General features: G+C 39.2%; 1 protein-coding gene across 5 annotated transcripts in view; it reads left to right on the top strand.

The window, feature by feature from the left end:
* PARP9 (poly(ADP-ribose) polymerase family member 9) overlaps positions 1-13353 on the top strand; it is a 30763-nt gene extending 17410 nt beyond the window's left edge. For 2 of the 5 annotated variants that reach the window (XM_036850961.1, XM_036850962.1), the window contains exons 8-11: positions 426-800; positions 4107-4243; positions 4855-5029; positions 12864-13353. In XM_036850961.1, the coding sequence (XP_036706856.1) occupies positions 426-800; positions 4107-4243; positions 4855-5029; positions 12864-13234 (1058 nt within the window). In that variant the 3' untranslated portion in view covers positions 13235-13353. The remainder of the gene's footprint in view (positions 1-425; positions 801-4106; positions 4244-4854; positions 5030-12863) is intronic. The other 3 variants (XM_036850963.1, XM_036850964.1, XM_036850965.1) reach the window with 3 other exon arrangements.
* The last annotated feature ends 9849 nt before the right edge of the window (positions 13354-23202 follow it).

Genomic DNA, 23202 nt, shown 5'->3' on the forward strand with positions numbered 1-23202 from the left:
AGTGAAATTATGGGTATTTCTTTGTTTCATTATACTATGATAATTTCCAATTTTTCAAAAATTGGTTTTACCTGTGGCTTTCAGAGATATTTGATTTTAAACCTGGTGGTAACTAGAGTTTACGGAAAATCCCATTCAGCAAGAAATAATAGTTGGTTAGCATCCAGGATGAGATTACAAGGTGAATTCATCTGTAAACTGACACATGCAACACAGCAGGGGCAAGACATGATAAGCTAAACTCTGTGTCCCCAAGGAGACTGTAAACTATACATTTAGATTTTCTTTGTACCCAGCAAAGCTCTCAGAGATAGGTACTTAATTGAAGCTGCTACTGCCAAGGATGCTGAGGGCAAACAGTGGCTGTGGTGTTCTGTTCTGTACTGGTTTAAAACCCACCTGCCTTCTGTGGTTGCTTACGATAGTGTTTTCAGTCCCCCAGGGGACCAGAGAGAAGAGAGAAAATAGATTTCCTGTCCTCAATCTGATGGGACCCAATCAGGAAAAGATAGATGAGGCCCAAGCGTGGATCCAGAGGATACTGACCCTCCAGGACTACCACATCATTGAGGATATGCATATCCTCTGCCTCGGGAAAAAGAAACATGACTATTTGTCTCAGCTTCAGAAAACCTCATGGGTCTCTATCTCAGAGATGATCAGCCCGGGAAAGGCACATTTAGAGATTAAAGGAGCCCAGGCTGACCTCATTAAGGCAGTTATGAACATTGAACATATGCTGTGTGAAGTTCAAGAGGAAATGGCAAGAAAAAAGGAGCGATTCCTTTGGAGCTTGTCAGGTGAGTAACTTTCAATTAAGTTGGAAAGTCAGCCCTTCCAACTTTTGGGCGTGAGCGTGCATGTGTGTAAGTGCGTGAGAGATAGAATGGAAGAGGAGAGAGAGCAAACCATGCTGGGTCTGTTAGGCCATAACTTTTATAACCGTTTTTTGGCTCTTTCTACCAGCAGGGTTAATTATTAGTAAATGAAAACACACACACACACACGATTGGGTTTACTGATGATGACATGGATTGCCTAAGAGGCAATTATGAGGAAAGCCCAGGATAACCCAAGCCCAGTCTCTAGGGAAAAAAAAGTACATCCCTAATTCTGCAGATGGAGCATTCAAATGCAGACACATTCCACTTACTTAATTCATTTCTTTAATTGAGTTTTATTGCAATTATTTATTGCTGGCAGCGTTAGGAGCCCTAAAATTACTTTGAGCCTTCCCATCAGAGTAAATTTCATTGGTACTGTGAGGTCCACTCAAGTATCAGTCATTCAATGGGGCAAAATCCATCGGGATGACTGTGGGAATTTGGGTCTGGAGAGATCCTTTTAACTTAGCCCTAGAGCTAACTGGGAAATCATACCATTGAAAATACTGCCTTGGGAAATTGAGGCTTATTTCTTTCATCTATTCAACTAATGTGTATTGCATCCGTGTTATGTGAAGCATTGTGCTAGGTGCTTGGGGTACAGTGATAAGATGAACATTGTTCCCACTCAAAATCTAACTGGGGAAACTGAGAGGTAAGCAGGTTAGTTATGAACAGGAAGGTGAAAGTGCTCTGGAAACAACTAGGTGAGGCACCCAACCCAGACTTGGGAGGTAAGGGGAAAGCTTCTCAGGGGATGTGTCACAAACGGAGAAGTGAAGAATAGGTAGGAGTTAGTAAGGCAAAGAAAGAAACTTTAAAGAAATCAGACCATAGCTGGGCCTAGGTTATGCAAGACTTTGTAAATCACATGAAAGTATTCAGAGTTTTTCTTGAAACAGGTGGAGAGCCTTGAATGATTTTAAGCAAAGACAAGGTCAGACTTGTATTTTAGAAAGATCACTGGTTGTAACATGGAGAGTGAATTTAGTGCAAAAATTCAGATGTAAAACTTCAGAGAACGCCTTATTTTCACCATGTGTCTGTAAAAATAGTTCAGGCAGATATGGTCAAAGTGAGTGGGAGTTTGCAATAAATGTTGTATCCATAGTCCACAGAAAACCCAGTGTCAAAAAACATGGAGAAAAATAATACTCAAGAATGAGACCCAAGATTATGATTTCTACTTAGCTCTTAAAATGTAGTGAACGTGGGTCTTTAAACTGACATTGACACTTCTCAAGAGAACAAGATAGAAAATAACACTGATCTCCTGTAAAGCTTGTGGCATTACTTTAACTGCATTCATAAAGTTGGCCCATTCTCCTAGCTGTTGGCAATTTAGTCATGTAAGTCCCTTGCTCTGCTGCAAGGTGGCATTTTTTGGCAGTTGATGACTAAGCATATTATTCTACAGCAGCGTTTCAGAGGTTCATAGAGACTCACCCCCTCTTAATCAGGTTAAGATCTACATTAACAAAATGGATAATTTTGAAATGAGTTATTACTACAGGGAACATCAGCTATCCACCAGAACAGTATGTTTTAAATAATAGAAGTTAGGCATCTCCTCTTTTATGGTTCTCTTTTAATCCTTCCTGGTGAGTGTTTCTGATAGCAGGACTTTGTGGATCTTTGAGTTTCCGGTGCCCAGCTCAGTGCCTGGCATGTAATAGGAGCTCAGTAAATGTTTGCTGAACTCAAGAGAACTGAACTCTAATACTGTACTTTATAAATGTGAGCTATTGCTCTCCAGATTTAATTTACAGTCTCTTCCTTTGAAATGTCTTGGCTTTGGTGTTCCTCTGCTATGGAGTTATGTTCCTCCTGCTTTCCTGCTTTCCGGATTTACAACTTGGCCCTCTATAAGTTTCTCCGAATTAATCATCTGCTTTTTGTGGTTAAATTGAGCCCACTCAATTAGATAATGTGCTAGGGATTAGGTCATTTTAGTATACTTGGTCTTAAGTCAAATGGAAAGTAAACCGAAAGAAAAGAAGCCTTTTTTGGGGTTTTCATATGTCCACCTGTGTATTTAGTCCAGTAAGGAGCTCCTTTGGGCAATAAAAGGTTGTCCCTTGAATGTAAAATAGGAAAGAAGGAAAGAAGTTAAGGAAGGAAAGAAGGAAGAAAAAGAGGGAAAAGGAAGGAAGGGAGGAAAGACATGACACCATAAACTATTAATCTCCAAATTTTGTTCTTCTTGGTTGGGTGGCTTATGAATAACATATATACTAAATATTCTGCCTTGCCCCTCACAGAAAGCACTGGTGAAAGCCAGGTTTATAATCTTGGATCTGTACTTATTAGCTTTGTGATATTGAGCAAGTCACTTAACTTCTCTGAGTTTCAATTTCCCTGTTTGTAAAACTGTGTTGATTATTTCAGTGGTGGTTTGTAATACCCAAATGAGGTAGAGATACAAAACTGTTTTGAAAACTTTGAAGTGTTACATAAATGTCATACCGTTTTCCATCACCCCTTAACATTTTCTTATGCTTACATTTTTTTGTTGATTGGCATCCTGGCTAGAAATACAAACATTTCCTATTAGCAATACAACTATATATCATCATTACAGCATTGATGGGGGGAGTATATATTAATGCTCTTTTTTCTCTTATCCCCTCAGCTTCATAATCCAAATCATCTGAGGACAAATTTATTTACTACTTACTTATTTATTTATTTATTCTGTGGGAGAGTCTGCCTCCCATGGGATGTAACTTTTTTTCTTGAGCTCTATTATTTTATTTATTTATTTATTTGGCCGCACCCCGTGGCATCTGGAACTTCCTGGACCAGGGATCAAACCTGAGTGCCCTGCAGTGGAAGAGTGGAGTCTTAACCACTGGACCACCAAGGAAGTCCTGAGGACAAATTTATTAACCCCCTATTTTATCCTATGACTTCTCATGGTATTACAGCTGTCCTTGCATGTCCTAAACATATGAGGCATACAAGTTAAACTGCTTATATATTCCTCCAAATTTTTATAATTTGTTTCATTTAATTTCTGTTTATTTATTTATTTACTTATTTGGCCATGTGGCACAGCTTGCAGGATCTTAGTTCTGTGACCAGGGATTGAACCCAGGCCCCGGCAGTGAAAGCACTGAGTCCTAACCACTGGACCGCCAGGGAATTCCCTCATTCAATTTCCTTACAAACCTTTCCCTCTCACAGAGCACTGAGACAAAGTTTTATATTACTCATTTTTAGGGCAGCAGACTGATCAGCAACCAGAAAACCAGAATCAAATGAAGGAAAATGCATTTTTGAAATGCCTAAAGCTTTCAGCTCGAGAAATTCAGGATCAAAAGAAACAGTTTGAAGACTGTGGTTTGCGGGTTATAAAGGTATACTTAATTAAGGGAAGAATTTGACTTATCTGCTATCACTTGGTTCTGCAGCCAAAAGAAAAACTCACCTGCTAATGACTCTAAGCTAGCTGCTCAATGACCTGGAATCCTAGGAATTAGTCTGAAAGGAGGGCAGGGATGGGCAGGTATGAGAGGTATAATTGGAATCAAGTGGTAGAAATGATGTCAGGATGTACAGAAGCATAGATCAAGACTCAGAGAGAAGCTATCTGCCTATCTTGAAGCAAAATAAAAAATGCAATAGCATTTATCACACTTATAATTATTTACCTATTTTTAGATCTCACTAAACTGTGAGCTTTAAGAGGGCAAAGACTGTGTCTGCAGTTGACCATTTCATTACCAGCAATCACATAGTGATTGCTCAGGGAATTATTATCGAAGAAGGGACGGGGAATTTTGAAGAGATAGAAGTCAAAATAGGAGAGGGTTGGGGCCAGGAGAGACTCTTAGGCAACTTTATATGAAAAGCAAATCACATGCAAAGTAATATGCACATAGTGCCTTTATTTTTGAAGCAGAGTAGCAGGCACTTTAAGTAGCAGTTCTCCAGTTTCTTTTTCAGTTTTTCATTTCTTGGGCTGTAGGTGGAGAAGATAGACAATGCGCTTCTCATGGCTGCCTTCCAAAGAAGGAAGAAAATGATGGAAGACAGAACCCATGGGAAACCTGTGAGCCACAGGTTGTTTCAGCAAGTCCCACACCAGTTCTGCAAAATGGTATGCAGAGTCGGCTTTCACAGAATGTACTCGGTGCCCTGCGGTAGGTGTCAGCCCCTCACAATCGGGGTTACTCTATGTAGGAGTTGGTGAGCAGACATCAGCAGATGACTCACCACTAATAGCATTTGTTGCTTTGGTAAGGGGGTCATTTACAACTGGGATTTAGTGGTAAAGTTATTTGGAAAGGGTCATATTTAAAATTTTTCCTTCACGTATATTGTGGCGGGTGGCTTTTATGTTGATGAAAGTGTTTGCAGTAAGAGCTACAGTTCACTGTTTTTCCCCTTTCTGTGTTTGTGTCCTATCTGCCGAGAGCACCCTGGAGCTTTTTTTTTCTTATCTCAACGAAATTATTATCAACACTACCAAACCACCTTCCTCCCTTAATTAAAAGAGCATTTTCCTGAATATAATAAAGTTGGTCTTTTCCATCCTCTTCATTTCCAGTAGCTGCCAGTGAATGAATTAGGCATCATCTCAGTTATGGGGGTTCTATGTGTAGTAGCTTCTATGTCTCAGTTGTACAAAAATATTGCATACTTTACTGCTATATTTTCTCTCTTAAATCTCTCCATAAGAAGCTAAGAAGTTTAGTAATCATCATGGAGGATACTAGCGAGGCAGCTTGATTTTGCCTGGTCCATTAAATATGTGGCTTTTGATCCTCACCTTTCAAATACATAGCATGATCCTTGCTGTAGAGCCTACTCCAAGGCTTGATTTCTGGAAAGCAAAGGGTCTGGAAATCATCTCTTTGCCCCAGAGAAAACATAAGCAATACCCAGGGTAAAAATTGGACATGAACAGTTTTTCACCTTGGGTTAAAAATTGATAAATGAATCCCCACCAAGAAGTCTTGGAAGTGTAACCAGGAAAGTGATGATCAGTGTGATCCTTTCACTGGCAAAATCTTAAAAATTCACGACTTCCATTTGCTCCTAAACCCATTGTAACTGGCATCTCTGCAGTCCACCCCTGCCCCTTCTATTTTGACTTAAACTACTCTAAGAACATTACAATCCTCATATTTTTCAAATCCAGTGAGAGCCCTCTTTTCAGTTCTGTGGCAGACACTGTTAATTGCCTACCTAACATCTGTGCACATATTTCTTCCCCAAGTAGCTAAGACACACACCATCCTCCCAAGGAAGACTGTCCCAAAGTCTCATCTTGGCTTATCATCAGCCTCAAGTCCAGACAGTCCTTTCTTAAAGCTTAAAGGCAAGGTAATTGTCCTAATACTTTCATTATACAACGATATGAGAGAGAGCAGGAAAACCGCAATAAAAACTCCCAGTTCGAAAGGGGAGAAAGGAAAACACACAAGTCACTGGTCTATACCACTAACCACGTGCTGCTGGACCGGAATAGTATTCTATTCTGGGAGTGGAGTAAGACCCTCGTTTTGCACTCTGGGAAAAATCTTCCGTAGGTATTGCCGCTCTTGGTCATTTCTAGGTGAACTGCCTGCCAGGGGTCTATGGATTGCCCTAGGGATCTAGAATGCTCCCAGGCTACTGATAGCTGGACTTGTAGTTTTTTTCAGCCATACGATTCCTTTAAAAACTAAGCAGCATGAGGCCTGTTTGTTTCTGGTCAAGTTTGTGTCTTTTTAACCCAGCCAAATATCTTGTCTCCATCTAGTCTTTAAGCCTCAAGATTCTGGCCTTTTACCTACTGGCCTCTGTGCTGTGCCCACTTCCCTAGCCTTTAGCTTAACAGCTACTGCCTTGAGGGAATTCAGGCAATTCAGACTCAGTGGGGAGATAGTTCTCATAATGTGACTTGTGCCAATGTGTCTGGTGAGAACGTTTAACTGAACGTGCCTGAGAAACCCTGGAGACATCAATTTTGTCACCACTGAAGTTGTCTGCAACTCATTTTTTTTAACCTAGTTTTCATTTGGAGTGTAAAGGCTCCTGGCTTTTTCACACCTGCATGGCTCTGAATTATGGGACTCTCAGTAAACTTAGATGCCATGTGTTGGTAGAGGGGGCTTCTATTAACAAAGCTTTATTTATTTTTTTCTATCTGTCTTGCATTCTAGCCAGTTCTATTCTGAATTCATCTCTTGCTTGTAAGACTTGGATGAATGCAGCAAGAATGTGCCTGCATGCTTGCAGTTTCTTTATTGGATTCATTCATTCATTCCATAAGTATTTATTGAAAACCATTCTAAGAGTCAGGCCCTGTGCTAGGTGGGAGGGATACAACGGTGAAACAAAATACAGAGTTCCTGCCCTTATAATTTATAATCTAGTGAGTCCATCTGTTGTCCTTTTTTTAAATGTTGGTATTTTCTGGAGTTCTGAAGGAACCTTCGCTCTTTTTCCTCTACAATGTCCCCCCGCGTGATTATACCTATTCCCATGACTTCAACTCCTACCTCTATGGTGATGACTTGCAAATTTGTAGCTCTAACCCCCTATGTTTCTCCGGACCTGCAGGCCCATATTTCTGTCTTTTGGACATCTCTACCTAGATGTCCCATAGCCACCTCAAACTGAACGCTTTTCTTGGCCATACTTTTCCTTAAGAAATAGGCTCCCCCCACCCCACCCCCCCATACTCCCTAACCTGGCTAATACCCCCATCCATCTACCAGGTCTCCTAGGCTGGAAACTTTATCATCCTCCATTCCTTCCTTTCCCTCACTCTCATATTGAGGCAGTCATGCAGTTCTAGTGATTCTCAATAAAATTCTCAGTCCAGACTTACCTCTCTGTTCCTACTGCTTTAGTTCATCTTCCCCTAAGCCTAGACCATTGCCTGGTCCTTTCCTTGCCTCAAAACCACCCCATCTGACCTATCCTTTACTCTGTTACCAGAATTAGCATGCTAAAAAATTACACACCCGTTTAACATCTACAATTTTAGTTGCCTACAAGGTAAAAAACCCAAACTCCTTAGCAGAGCATTTAAGGCCTTGGACCCACGTTATTTCACCAGCTTATCACTTACTATATTCCTCAACACGCTAACTGTGAACTTCTTAGAGCTTCCTAAATATGTGCTGTATGCTTTCATGCCTCTGTGCCTTTCCATGTGGAATGCCTTCCGTCCTCACCCTTTCTAGTCCTGCGAACTCCTCTTCCTTCTTCAAGATATAGTTCAAATGGAATCTCCTGTTTGACACCTTCTGCAACTCCTGCAGGCCCAGCAAGTTGCTTCCCTGTGTGCTCCTGTACTTCCTTCATTTCTTTGTTACATCTGTAAATCTAACAAGTACAAAAATTTACAGTCCCACACATCTCAGGTGCGGGACTTGTTTTCTTTATCGTTCTATAACTGAACTTTAGCTTTCATGCGCCCATGTCCACAGATATGGAAAACTCCATCTTGACAGTTCAGGATGAACTCAGTCATTTTCAGAGTTTTCTTAGTCCATTTGGGTTGGTTTTTAAAATATATTTATTTATTTATTTATTTATTGAGCTGCGTCGGGTCTTAGTTGCGGCATGTGGGATCTTTTAGTTGCAGCATGCGAACTCTTACTTGTGGCATGTGGGATCTAGTTCCCTGACCAGGGATTGAACCCAGGCCCCCTGCATTGGGAGCACGGAGTCTTAGCCGCTGGACCACCAGGGAAGTCCCCATTTGGTGTTTAAACTCAGTTCCTGCAAGGCTTTGCCCTTTCTTCTCCTAATATCCCTGAGATTGCTCTAGATGGTGGGACAGGCATTGTGGGGAGGGTGGTCTGGCTTATGGCCCCCCATCTGTCCTCTGCCCCCAGTGTCCTCTGGTAGGTAAACCACCCTGGGCTTTGGTCATTAGCACCTTCCCAGACTTAAATTTCCAATGCCCTTTGCTCTTAGGTAGTGTCTACACAGACTGCTCTGTTTCTCATGCCAGGGGACATCCTTTCCAGGCCAGGTCTGTGCCCCTCCTGCAGCACAGGAAACTTTTGAGTGTGCTCATCCTCCAAGCTGAAATGCGGGCTCTTGCGGGGGCTGTCCTCACCTGTTCCGGACACCTTCCCAGCCATTGCTATTTTCCACTCAAGTGCCAGGCTGGGTGAGGGGCTGCACTCAGCGGGGTCAGGCAATGGTCCCTTCTGCTGTGGAAGTCCCCCCAGTTTTTCTGAGATTTCTATTATTCTGCTCCATCTTAGCTCCCAGGGCTCTTTCAAGGGAGTGGGGCAGTAAAGTGAGCAAGTTCTCAGAGTCCCCAGGAGTTCTAGTCATGTCCTCTCTGATTCTTCTCTTCCCACCAGGTAGAAGGAAAAACTTGTATCTTTTTTTTTTTAAATTAACTTATTTATTTATTTTTGGCTGAGTTGGGTCTTTGTTGCTGCGTGCAGGCTTTCTCTAGTTGCAGCGAGCAGGGGCTACTCTTTGTTGTGGCGCGCAGCCTTCTCATTGCGGTGGCTTCTCTTGTTGCGGAGCACAGGCTCTAGGAGTGCAGACTTCAGTAGTTGTGGCATGTGGGCTCAGTAGTTGTGGCTCGCGGGCTCTAGAGCGCAGGCTCAGTAGTTGTGGCACACGGGCTTAGTTGCTCCGCAGCATGTGGGATCTTCCCGGACCAGGGCTCAAACCCGTGTCCCCTGCATTGGCAGGCGGATTCTTAACCACTGCGCCACCACGGAAGCCCAAAACTTTTATCCTGAAGTGAGAAAACTGCTTTAGAATATCTTGTATTCTTTCCTCTCTCATATATGGTATAAACTCCATGCTCTAAATCCTTCAGGCTTTTAGCCTTTTGGTTCAAAAAAACTCCGTTTTCTCTCCTTTTTTGGTTCAAAAAAACTCCTAACTCGGAAAGCCAGACTTTTATGACTATATTCTCTGCTTGATTAAAAATAATTTTGTAATTTATGTATACATACATGTATATATCATATATATGTATATTCAATTGAGTTTGTTCTAAATTTTATTCTTTTTGCCTCTGAGGCGATAAGTAGCAAGAACTCAATGGGTAGAGGAACGAGGAGCAAGAAGAAACCCCCAAAAAAGAAATCTTCGAATTTTATCTCAAAATATTTTCTTGCCACATAGAATTGTACTGTATTTTATCTGTTTACATGTGGGGAGTTCTCTTTGTGAACATGTCTTAGCCACTTTTTTTAAAAAATAAATTTATTTATTTATTTATTTATTTATTTATGGCTGTGTTGGGTCTTCGTTTCTGTGCGAGGGCTTTCTCTAGTTGCGGCGAGTGGGCGCCACTCTTCATCGCAGTGCACGGGCCTCTCACTATCGCGGCCTCTCTTGTTGCGGAGCACAGGCTCCAGGTGCGCAGGCTCAATAGTTGTGGCTCACGGGCCCAGTTGCTCCGCGGCATGTGGGATCTTCCCAGACCACGACTCGAACCCATGTCCCCTGCATTGGCAGGCAGATTCTCAACCACTGCGCCACCAGGGAAGCCCTCTTAGCCACTTTTTTTTTTTTTTTTTTTATTAATTAGTTTATTTATTTTTTGGCTGTGTTGGGTCTTCGTTTCTGTGCGAGGGCTTTCTCTAGTTGCGGCAAGTGGGGACCACTCTTCATCGCGGTGCGCGGGCCTCTCACCATCGCGGCCTCTCTTGTTGCGGAGCACAGGCTCCAGACGCGCAGGCTCAGTAATTGTGGCTCACGGGCCCAGTTGCTCCGTGGCATGTGGGATCTTCCCAGACCAGGGCTCGAACCCGTGTCCCCTGCATTGGCAGGCAGATTCTCAACCACTGCGCCACCAGGGAAGCCCCCTCTTAGCCACTTTTGAAGCTCAAGTCCATCATGGTAGCCACTGGCCACATGTGGATATTGAGCACTTAAAATGTGGTTAATCTGAATTGAGATGTGCTGTAAGTATCAAATACATACTGGATTTTAAAGACCACTGCCAAAGAGAAGAATGTAAAATATCTCAGTAATTTTTATGTTGATTACATGTTGAAATGATAACATTTTAGATATAATAGGTTAAAAATATATTTTTAATTTTACCTTTTTTAATGCAGTGACTAGAAAATTTAAAATTACATATGTGGCTTCCATTACATTTCTATTGTTCAGTGCTGCTCTAGAACCTGAAACAGTGTTTGGTTATGTCCCAAGTAAATGTAAAGAAAGAGAGAGGGAAGAATGGAAGGGAAGGAGGGAGAGAGAATATGGCCTCAAAGAAGTTTTCATTTTTTTTCCCCCTCTAAGTAGGGGTAGAGAGGGCATTAAGCAGGGATTATTACCTTGAGGACCAGAGTTTGGCCCTCAGCTTCCTGAGAGTTCTTAATATTCCAGAGAAGAGAAGACAGATGACAAGCATTTATATCAGTGTGGAGAATATTCATCTCCAGTGGTTGAAATAGGGCACATCCTCCTTGTATCACAGTATTAAGGATGCCTGATGAATGGAAAACTTCCTGGTGAGCATGGACCTAGATCAAAAGCATGTAGAAATTCTCTGTGGGCTATTTTGCCAGGCTCATGCTTTGGGTGATCACTGCCTATTTCTGTTGGCCCCAGCCTTCATGCTGCTTCTCAGTGGTTCCCTGCACCCCACTGACCTGCTCTGGGACTGGCCCCAAGCCTGATAGCCATTCTCAGTGTCCATGGCCCCACTGATGCCACCCCCAAACCAGGACCTGGCTATGTGTATGGATGCAGAGTTCCCAGGTTACAGGCCACTGTGGGCTGGGGTGTAGGGAGGGGAGAACATGGACCAGAGCCCAGACTGTTCTAGGCTCAGTCCAGCCTTAGGAGTCTTTCTGTGACAGGGTTCATTCAGTAACTGCCTCAGGGCTTGGTCTGAAGTCAGGCTGAGGGGTTGGGATGTGACGGGGTCAGCCTCCAACTGTGGCTGAGGTTCAGGGAGCTGGACACACCTTTTCTTTCTCTAATATTCAGCCATGCTCTCTAACAGACGGGCAGGGTTTTAGCGCCCTGCATTGTGTCCAGGCCCAGGACACTTGCTCATACCCAGTAAAGTGACTTTAAGCTGCAGATCTAGAGAGGTTTCTGTTCCTCACTGGGGTGTGTCTCAAGGGCCAGAACTAATGGAGCAGGTGAATGATTACATGGTGTGATTTCAGGGACACCAGGGAAGCTGCTAGAACCCTCCAAATGCTCCTTCCATCTGTCTGGTCAATACTGACATCCCTCAGTTAGAGATTCATCTATTTGGACTAGCTTTTGGAACAGGGAAAAATCCCTAGACTAAGCGCCAGTAGATGAGGAACCAAGTCTCATCTTTGCCTCCTCTTTGAGGTTGGTATTACCACAGCTATCCCTGCCCCACAGTAGAGAATATCCCTCTAGTAACCAGATGTCTGTGTCGCCAAAATCCAGTGTGTCTCCTCCTGAATAATGTAGCATGCACACTAACGTTACTTCATATGCTCAGCAGTCCCCTTATTTTGACATATTTTTCTTGTAATGCTGTCCATGAATTTGGAAGACACTTTGCCTTTCTTACATGCTTTTTTCACTAGCTCTATTCTCAAGAGTTCTAGACATATCCTTATTTGTAGCTTGTAGAAGTCAGGCCATGTTCTAATAGAAACAGAACCTTCCCTACATTATGCTGTCTTTATTAGATGCTCGGCTGGTAAGTTGACTTAAGTCATACTCTCACTGAACCTCAGATTTTTCATGCAATATGGAGATCCTACCCAAATCACATATTAATTGAAGATAATCAATGTAAAAATGCTTTGTATATCATAGACTCCTCTATAAACTCTAATGGTATATTAAGATGTAAGCTATCATTATTTTCGTGATCTTAGTGTTAATTTGCCACAAGTGAACAACTTTGGGTGTCTTTGCTACAGACACAGGGACTTGAGAGCAGGAAGTGGTGATTATTTGGAGGACTAGGGAGTGAATACATATTAGTACCCAAATAGGCAATGTGATTTGTCAGATCATAATCATCTTTAATTTTTTTTCTCTTATCAGACCCAAAATATGGAGCTGGAATATACTTCACCAAGAACCTCAAAAACATAGCACACCAGATCAAGAAAACATCTGCCACAGATAAGCTGATCTATGTGTTTGAGGCTGAAGTACTCACAGGCTCCTTCTGCAAGGGTCATCAGTTAAATATTGTTCCCCCACCATTGCATCCTGGAGCTGTAGATTACCATGACAGTGTGGTTGACAATGTTTCCAGCCCTGAAACCTTTGTCGTTTTTAATGACACACAGGCTGTGCCCCAGTATTTGTGGACTTGCATCCAAGATCATGTACAGGATTACTCAGGACAAATGATGCTCTCTCCACAGCAGCCTTGGAGGAAACTCTCAAGTGGCAGCTCTGTTGATTAACCTCCACATCATTTTAACAACAAGTATGACCTTGCTTTGGAGGAACTAACCAAATAATCACCATCAGTGACTCAAAGAGTGTTATGAATATGTCAAATAAACTATCATCTTAGTGCCTTCATCTTTGTCTTCCTCTATTGGGGTTGGGGTGGGTAGATAACAACTAAAACACTCTTAGGACCTCTCCCTCTCCTTCAAGTTGTCATTTTATCTTCTTTACCATAGGTAATAGCAGAAATGTTTTACATGTAATGAAGAGATTTTCCAGTATATAATCCAATCCTTTTATTTTGTAAAATGATGATAGTGTAACATATTAAGACGGCAAGATGATTTTAGATTTTCCAGAGAATCTTATAAAGTGCTTTATATATCAAAATAAATCACCTTTGTCAAAGTAACTGGCTCCGCAAATTATGTGTAAAATGAACTTATTTGCAGTGGAAGGACACCAGACAGCCGATATTCTACTGCTACCCCTTTTGGATTCAGCTATTTCAAGTAATGCCACTCAGGCACCATGAGGCTAAATTATTAATTCACCAAATATATCTTGGTCACCAGATGTATGTATTTCAGTCACTTTCTCAGTGCTGGGGATACGATGCTGGACAAGACAAATGTCTTCCTAAAGCTTTCAGCCGAAATAATCAGAAAGGCAGCTATGGACAACTTAACAAGTGTGACTCGGTATAACAAAAGAGGAATTACAGATTCTTTGGAAAAATTTAAGGAGGAGAGGGATAAATTAATCTGGGGTTGGGAGGAAGTCCTTTTAAAAAAAAGTGAAACTCAAATTGAGACCTGAAGAATTTTTAAGATAGGCGAATTAGGGACGCAGCACATTGGGAACAGAGTTGGAAGAGTATTCTGTGCAGAGTGCTCTTAAAAAGGCTGAATCTACTGTGACTGTGGCCATATTTGACTTCCGATTTCTGCAATGTAGTGGCCAGCTAATCTCAGCATGCATCTCTTTCCTATTCTGAAATCAGTATCCCTCTATACTTCCAAACTTCCCTGACCTTCACATCCTCAACCTCTTGTCTAGAATACTTCCTCCTCCTCATCTTACCTTAGCCAGCATTCTTCATCTTAAAAGAAGCATGTTTATTGTCTCATATGTTACTGCCCTTGAATATGGGCAAGAGGAGTCCCGCCTTGGACTTCTGGTTTGAGAGGGTCTTACTCTCACCTTCCTCTGGCCATGCCCATCTCCACAAGGTGAGGAATGCACAAGATCAAGAGAATGTGTCCATTTGGAACCTGCACACCTCACTTCTAAGCCACCCACTAGGTACCTGGAAACTCTAATTCCTGCCTACACAGCTCCAAGTCTACTTCCAGGACTCTTCCTTGGGTCTCCCTCCCAAGGGTAGACTATGCCACAGTCTGCATCAAGAATGGCCATGGGGTGACTGTTTTCAGGGATGGAGCTTGGACATGAGGGCTGAGGTGTTCACACGCCTGTGCATAAGGCTGTGGTACAGAGCTGAGGGTGAGAGGACTGATTTGAAAAATCTAGCGTATGTTTAATAGAGATGTCAAAAGATAATGGAGGAGAGGCAGTGTTCATAAGGATAAGAAAAGAAACAACGCATACCAAGAAACATAATGAAACTGTAGGCCACCAAAGAGGTGATCTTAAAAGCAGGCAGAGGGAACAGTGAAGCTATCTACAAAAGAATGACAATTAGACTGACAACATATTTCTTGTTGTAGGCAGTATAATGTCCTCCCTCTGCTCATTGCAAAGATGTCCACACCTTAACCTCCTGAATCTGCGAATATGTTACCTTACAAGGCAAAAGGCATTTTGCAGATGTGATTAAAGTTACCCTTCAGGGTCAGGGGAAGGGATAGTTAGGGAGTTTGGGATCGACATATACACACTGCAATATTTAAGATGGATAACCAACAAGGACGTACTGTATAGCACAGGGAACTCTGCTCAATGTTATGTGGCAGCTTGGATGGGAGGGGAGTTTGGGGGAGAATGGATACATGTATATGTATGGCTGAGTCACTTTGCTGTGCACCTGAAACTATCACAACATTGTTAATTGGCTATACCTCAATATAAAATAAAAAGGTAAAAAAAAATAAAGTTACCCTTCAGATGGGAAGATTAACCAGGATTATCCAGGTGGGCCCAATCTAATCACATAAGAGATGGCAGCATGAGAAAAATTTGATGCCCTGTGCTTGTTCTGAGATGCAAGGACCAGTGAGAAGCTTCTAGGAGCTAAGGGTGGCCTCTAGCTGACAACCAGTGAAGAAAGTGAGAACTCAGTTCTTTAACTGCATGGAACTGAATTCTGCCAACACCTGGAGTGAACAAGGAAATGGACTCAAAAGCTTCCAGAAAGGAGTGAAGCCTGCCAACACTTTGATTTTAGCCCAGTGAGACCTATGCCTGACTTCTGACCTATAGAACTGTGAGACAGTATAGTTGTGCTTTTTTAAGTCACTAAAGTTGTGGTAATTTGTTATGGCAGTAGTAGAAAACTAATACTGAAGCCTGAAGGCATTTGCATAATATATTCAAAGGGCTGAGAAAAATGAACTGTTAACCTAGAATTCTGTAATTAGCTAAGCTTTTATTTTGCCTTAATTCTTGAATAAAGACACTCTCAGACCACTGAAGACTGAATTTACCAACAAAAGATAAACTCTTACATAAGGAATTTAAAATTTAAAGGATATAATTCAGGGAGGAGGGAAAAAACAAAGAAAAATCTAAGCTTCAAGAAGGCATGGTAAACAAAAATGGTAAATGTGTAAATGGTAAACAATCACTGTCTTTATAAACAACTAATAATTTGTGGAATAAAATAAGACAAAATACTGAAAAAATGAACCATGTAAAATATTGGATTAATGAATATAGTTAAATATTAAAGGGATTTAAAGTCCTTGTGTCATTCAAGAGATTAGCATTATTAAGGGCAGCCACTAAAAGAAGAGAAGTAAAGTACCTAACTTCTAAATAGTAGACCAAAAATTTTTAAATTAAAAAAAAAAAAAGAATTAAAAAATCCAAAAAAGGTAAATCAGGGAAGATGGAAAAAAAGAATCAGAGGGAAAAAAAGTGAGACAACACAAAATGGAAGAAATAGTTCCAAATACGTAAGTGATCATAATGTGTGTAATTTGAACTAAACTTGCTAGTTAAGTCACAGATAGATTGGATTTTAAAAATCCATCCCTCGCTGCGATCTATTGAAAGTCAGCCCTCGACACAAGGGTTTGTAAAAAGAAGAAAACAAAAAAAACAAAAACAAAACAAAACAAAACAAAAAAAATCCAACTACAGAGCACCTAAATACATAAAGCAAATACTAACAGACATAAAGGGAGAAATTGACAGTAGTACAATAATAGTAGAGGACTTTTAACACCCTACTTACATCACTGGACAGATCATCCAGACAGAAAATCAGTAAGGAAACATTGGCCTTAACTGACACATTAGACAAGATGGAATTAATAGATATATATAGAACATTCCATCCAAAAGCAGCAGACTATACATTCTTTTCAAGTGTACATGGAACATTCTCCAGGATAGATCATGTGCTAGGCCATGAAACAAGTCTCGGTAAATTTAAGATGATTGAAATCATACTGAGCACCTTTTCCAACCAAAATGGTATGAGACTAGAAGTCAATTACAAGGGAAAAACTGCCAAAAACACAAACATATCGAGGCTAAATAATAGGCTACTAAACAACCAATAGGTCACTGAAGAAATCAAAGAGGAAATTTTAAAATGCCTGGAGACAAATGAAAATGAAAACAATGATCCAAAATCTATGGGACACAGCAAAAGCAGTTCTAAAAGGGAAGTTTATAGTGATACAAGCCTACCTCAGTAAACAAGAAAAATCTCAAACAATCTAAACTTACACCTAAAGGAATTAGAAAACTAAGAACAAACAAATCCCAAAGTTTAACCTTAAGTTAAAGAATGTTATTAGGGATAAATGACTACTCAATAACAAAAGATTCAGTTAACTGGGAATAGATATAATGATAGGCATATAATGATGGTAATTGGGGTAATAACATAGCCTCACACTATATAAAGCAAAAACTGACAGAATTACTGGCAAAACTGACAAATCCACTCTTAGAGATTTAACACAGCTCTCTCAGGACCTAGTAGACACTCAGTTAAAAAAATTAGCAAGACTATAGAAGATTTGAAGAACACAGTTTTAACCTAATGAACATATACAGAACCCTCCACCCAGCAATTAGAGAATATATATTCTTCTCAAGTATACACAGAACAGTTATACATATTGACCATATTCTAAGTTCAACAGTTTTAAGATATTCTCTATTGGACTGTGTTCTCTGACCATCATCCATCATGTAATTAACTTAGAAATCAATAAAAAAACCACAATAGCTTAAAAATAAATACATTTGGAAATAAGATATACACTTCAAAATAACATCTCATGGGTCATGAAAACTTAACAGAAATTGGAAAATATTTAGAACTGAATGTTAATGAAAATATTACTAATACAATTTTTGACATAAAACTAAAATAGTACTTAAGTTATAGAACCTTAAAGCTTATATTAAGAAAATCTACAGGCAGAAATTAATCAGTTAAGTAACCAATTTAAGGTAAGAAAAGAAAATCAGGGGCTTCCCTCGTGGCGCAGTGGTTAAGAATCCGCCTGCCAATGCAGGGGACATGGGTTTGAGCCCTGGTCTGGGAAGACCCCACATGCAGCGGAGCAACTAAGCCTGTGCGCCACAACTACTGAGCCTGCGTGCCACAACTACTGAAGCCCGTGTGCCTAGAGCCTGTGCTCTGCAACAAGAGAAGCCTCGACAATGAGAAGCCTGCGCACCACAACAAAGAGTAGCCCCCGCTCACCACAACTAGAGAAAGCCCACATGCAGCAACAAAGACCCAACACAGCCAAAAATAAATAAATAAAATAAATAAATTTTTTTTTTTTTTTTTTTTTTTTATTCACACACACACACACTGTATTTTATTTTTACAAGACATAAATAGACTGACACCAAGCATTGTACATGGATGACCACAACAAAAGCAACAATGATTGCAATTACCAAACATGAAACACACTCATACTATGTCATAATATTGACATTCAGTCCAGTAATCCTCCACTGTAACAGCTCCTTTACTTTGCAGTGAAAATTGATTTGTATATTCTTTGCCTCTGAGTCCTTGTGGGATTTTTTTTTTTTTAAATTCAGACAGAAAGTCACAAAAATTATACTCATCCTCATCAGTTCACTCAGTCCCATGTAATTAATTTTTTTTTTCATCTTGATCTTTTGTTAGCACTTTTATGAGTTCATCAGTTTTTCATTAGAGTTCTGAAAATGCTTATTCATTCAGTTCAGCAGTACAGTCAGTTACCAGAAACCTGTACTTGTCAGAGTCTTTTCCATGAATTTCTTGAAGATGAAACCCTTTTATAGGAACATATTTGCAAAATCATCAGAGTACACCCAGAACTGTCTGTAAATGACAAAAGACTTAAAAATGACCACGGTTAAAGATTTGATGAAAGTTCATAATAATGCAGTTGACAAGAAAATTAGTTATTTCTGAGATATACATTTTAAAGTAATAACTAGGATTATTACTTATAACATTATACCAGAACATATAAGATTTTTAGAAATTTCATGTAATGTCTGAAACATTTATATTAACATATTTCCATACATATTTCCATACAAATACAAATATAAGATTTTTAGAAATTTCATGTAATGTCTGAAACATTTATATTAACATATTTCCATACATATTTCCATACAAATACAAATATAAGATTTTTAGAAATTATTAGAAATAATTTTAAAAAATTAAAAAAAAAAGAAAATCAAAATAAACTTGAATAAAAACAGAAAATAATTAAATAAAAACAAAAACATACAACAGAGAAAAGTAATAAAGTCAATAGCAGTTTCTTTGCAAAAATTAAAAAAAATAGACAAAACAATTTAATGCTAATACATTGAAAATTTAGACAAAATATAGATTTTCTTAGAAAAAACAACTTACCAAAATTGAGTGAAGAACTGGAAATCCTGAATTTCCTAATATCTATTAAATAAGCTAAATTAGTAATTAAAATTTTTCCTAACAAGTAAACAAGTAAATACAACAGGCTAAGATGATTTAACTAGTGAGTTCTCCCAAATCTTCAAAGAACAGATAATTCCAATCTTCTGGAATTATAAACATAAAATCTTCTGGAGAACAGAAATAGGGAACCCTCCCCAACAAATTTTTCAGAGCTAGTTTAACTTTGATACCAAAAATAGACAACAGTACAAGATAGGAAAAGTACAGACTGATTCATTTATGTTAATAGATGCACAAATTCTAATCAAAGTATTAATAAATGTAATTCAGCTCTGTATAAATAAATCATGGTCAAGTTGGGTTTATCTCAGAAATGCAAAGATAGTTTAACTTTAGAAAACCTAAAATGTAACTTACCATATAAATATATTAAAGGGTATGCTCATTTCAATATATATAGAGAAATCATTTGGTAAAGAATTCATAAAAGGATATCTACCAAAAACCTAGAGCAAGGATCGTATTTCATGGTAAAACATTAGAGTGATTTCCTACAAAATCAGGAATGAGACACTGGGTGCTTCCCATCACCACACCTTCAGCAGTGTATTAGAGCTCCTGTCAAACACATTAAAGAACAAACAAAAAACATAAAAAATGGAGATACAAAAATGTCATTAAATCACAGAAAATATGATTGTCTATAGAAAATCCAAGAAAATCTGGAGACAAATTATTAGAATTAGTAAAAGCACTCTGCAAGATTCTAAATAGAAATTTATATAAATCAATTTCATTTCTATGCATGAAAAACAATAAATGTAAAGGCTTTTTTTTTTTAACCAATATAATAGCAACAGCAAAAAAATAAGGTAACTAGAATTAAATTTAACAAAAGATGTACAAAAACTTCCCGGAAAAAATTACAAAACATCATTGAAAGGCATTAGAGAAGACCTAAATACTGGAGAGATATACTATATCCTCACTGAGAGGAAGACAATATACTAGCAATGTCTGTTCTCCAAAAATTAATCTTATCAATTCAATATAGTTTCAATCAAAATCAGAGGAGATTTTCTTCATAGAAACTGATGGAGTAATTATAAAACATATCAAACAAAAAGGCCCAAGAAGAACAAAGCAATTTAAAGAAGAAAAACAAAGTGGAGGTGACTTGACCTACAACATGTTATGACTTATTATACAATTACAGTAATTAAGATGTGTTATTGGGGTAGGGATAGACAAACAGACCAACTAAATAGAAAGCTCTAAAACAGACCTGTGCCTATATGGAAACTTGAGAATATATGTATTGCGAATATATATATCAAATATATATGTATTGAATACCCCCCAAAATACATAAATTTATATAGTACATTTATATATTTGTATAGGCGCGATATATATCTCTCAAGTTTATATATACTATATAAATTTTATAAATATATAAAAAATTCTGCAAATTTATGATGCACTTTTTCACACTGCAGGTTTTACGGTGTCAATACTTTCATGATGCATTAAAATATTTTCAGTAAATATTTGCAATTAGAAGCTAAGTACCATTTAGAAATCAGAATTTATGTGATAAAGAATACAATTGATTTCTTATTCAAGTTTCCATGTTCAAGTCTAAACTATTTGTTTCTTGCATTTTTGCTCACTGGTTCTTTTTATTTTCTGAGTATCATGTGACTATATGCATACTCTTCTCAATGTGGAGCCCTGAGTGTGTATATATATATGAATGAGAGAGGTAAAATCGCAGATCACTGGGAAAACAATGGACCAACCTCAGTAAGTGGTCTTGGACAACTGATTAAGGAAATGGAAAACAGCACATTAGGATCATGGCCTAGGGAGGGTTCCCTAGATGCAGAGCCTGAGATGGGGATTCTTGTTCAAGTGACTTATTGGGAGAGTGTTCTCAGGAATGTGGGAATAAAGGAGACAGTCTAAGGCAGGGGGAAAAGCTAGTAAGAGTGCTGTCTCAGTTGAAGACTAGCTTCAGTCTGATTACATGGGGAGGCTCCAGAGCACACATAGTACCATTAGAGTAAGTCGCACACTGTAGCAATGGTTGGCCTTTTTTTACTCTGATGTCAGTTATTGGCTGAGGTTTGTCCTTGGGGAAAGGAGTGGGAGCCTTCTAGCAAGCTGGCTCCTGTTAGCCCTGCAATTCTTCAGAGAAGGGGGCAGCTGAAAGTTATCAGCCAGCACTCACAGCAGGTAGGGGAATGGGTGTACTGGCCAGATGAATGGAATACATTTGGCCAGTACAGGTGGGAAAGAGGGACAAACTGTTCTGATTTGCCTGACCTTCTGGGTTTTAGCACTGAAATTCCTACATCCTGGGAAACCTCCCAGGACACACAAAAAAATCCTGATCTTTTATGATGGGTGTGGGAAGTTGGGGGAAAAGTACAAAACCATACATCCCCAAAAATAGAGGCTGAAAGCAACACTGCTTATTGTGTCAAATGGATACAGCACAGATTATTCGACTTCTATAGTCTCTGTCATTGTTTTTTTTCCCCTGTTCGCTGATATTGGTAACCATGATTTGCAGTTCACGGTAATGATCATCCATTGTTGCATCATTCTGAGGGATGCGACCAAAGTGTGCAGTTTAAGTGCATTGTAATCATAAACATTAGCAATACATCTTTGGCTTTGCCTATGGACTAACCATTGTGCCTCATACAAGTTAAATATTTTAACATTATGAGTGTGATGATCATGTTTTATAAGAGAGTGATTATAATACCAGCAACAGCATGATGACATCACTGAAAGAAAGCTCAACAACTGTGTAATATTAATTACATATGGAAGGACAATGTAACTGATTATGAAGGTAAATAACAAAAACAGAGCATACTGTGCAATATGCAGAAAAGAGTTTGAGATGGGTATGGTGGAGAAGGGGACGTAAAAGCACATATGGAGACTGAAATTTACAAGTCCAGGATGAGACAGACGAGTACTTCAAAATCAATCAAAAGTTTGTTTAATTTCTCCCAAAGACACCAATGCTCAGTTGAAAATAGTGGCTGCTGAATTATCTTGGGCGTATCACATGAACCAATATGCATTACTGTATCGTGCCTTTCATTGCTCTACCGAACGGAGTAAGGTTTTATTTCCTGATTCAGAAAATGTCTCCCCTAGCTCTTAAGGTAATTTGACTTGAAAAATGGAGTTTCAAATTGACTTCTTGATGTCTAAGATTTTAATGAAACCACAAACACATAAAACAAAGTGTGTTATATCTGTCCAAAGACAAAGTAGACTTGGCTTATTTATTTGCTTTCAGGGCAAATGTTAATTTTGACAAATTCTATTCACTCTCTAAACTTCTTATCAAAGAAAATGAAGCGATCTCATCGGCTAAACATCTTATACAGAACACTGTTTAAAGAGGGGTGTGGTTTGCTTACCTGCGATACAGAAGTTTTCATAATGAAAGTGTTTGGGCATTTCAGTTTCCTCAAAATGTGCAGAAGCATTTAACGACATTTTTGACTATAGAAATGGCAGGAGACAGCTTCCTTAAACATGTACCTACAAGATGGCGATCATTGTTGCCAGCCATAGAAAAGACGTTATAATGTCAGCCTGCCATAAAATCATATTTTCAAAGTGTGGAACAAGAAGAATGTCCTGCTCCAATTTGGAAATACATTGAGGATGAGAACGGAGAGAAGAATTACAGTGAAACAGAAATAAACATGCTGGTTCTCCAAAACTGTCTGATAATCCTTGAAGAGGTCGTAAGAAGTCTAGAAAAGGATGAACCATCTGAATCTCAATTATTCAATGTTATATGCAGGTTGCGACAAAAACTTCAAACAGAAAAAAAAA

Source organism: Balaenoptera musculus, chromosome 4 (assembly GCF_009873245.2).
Source record: "Balaenoptera musculus isolate JJ_BM4_2016_0621 chromosome 4, mBalMus1.pri.v3, whole genome shotgun sequence".
NCBI lineage: Eukaryota > Metazoa > Chordata > Mammalia > Artiodactyla > Balaenopteridae > Balaenoptera > Balaenoptera musculus.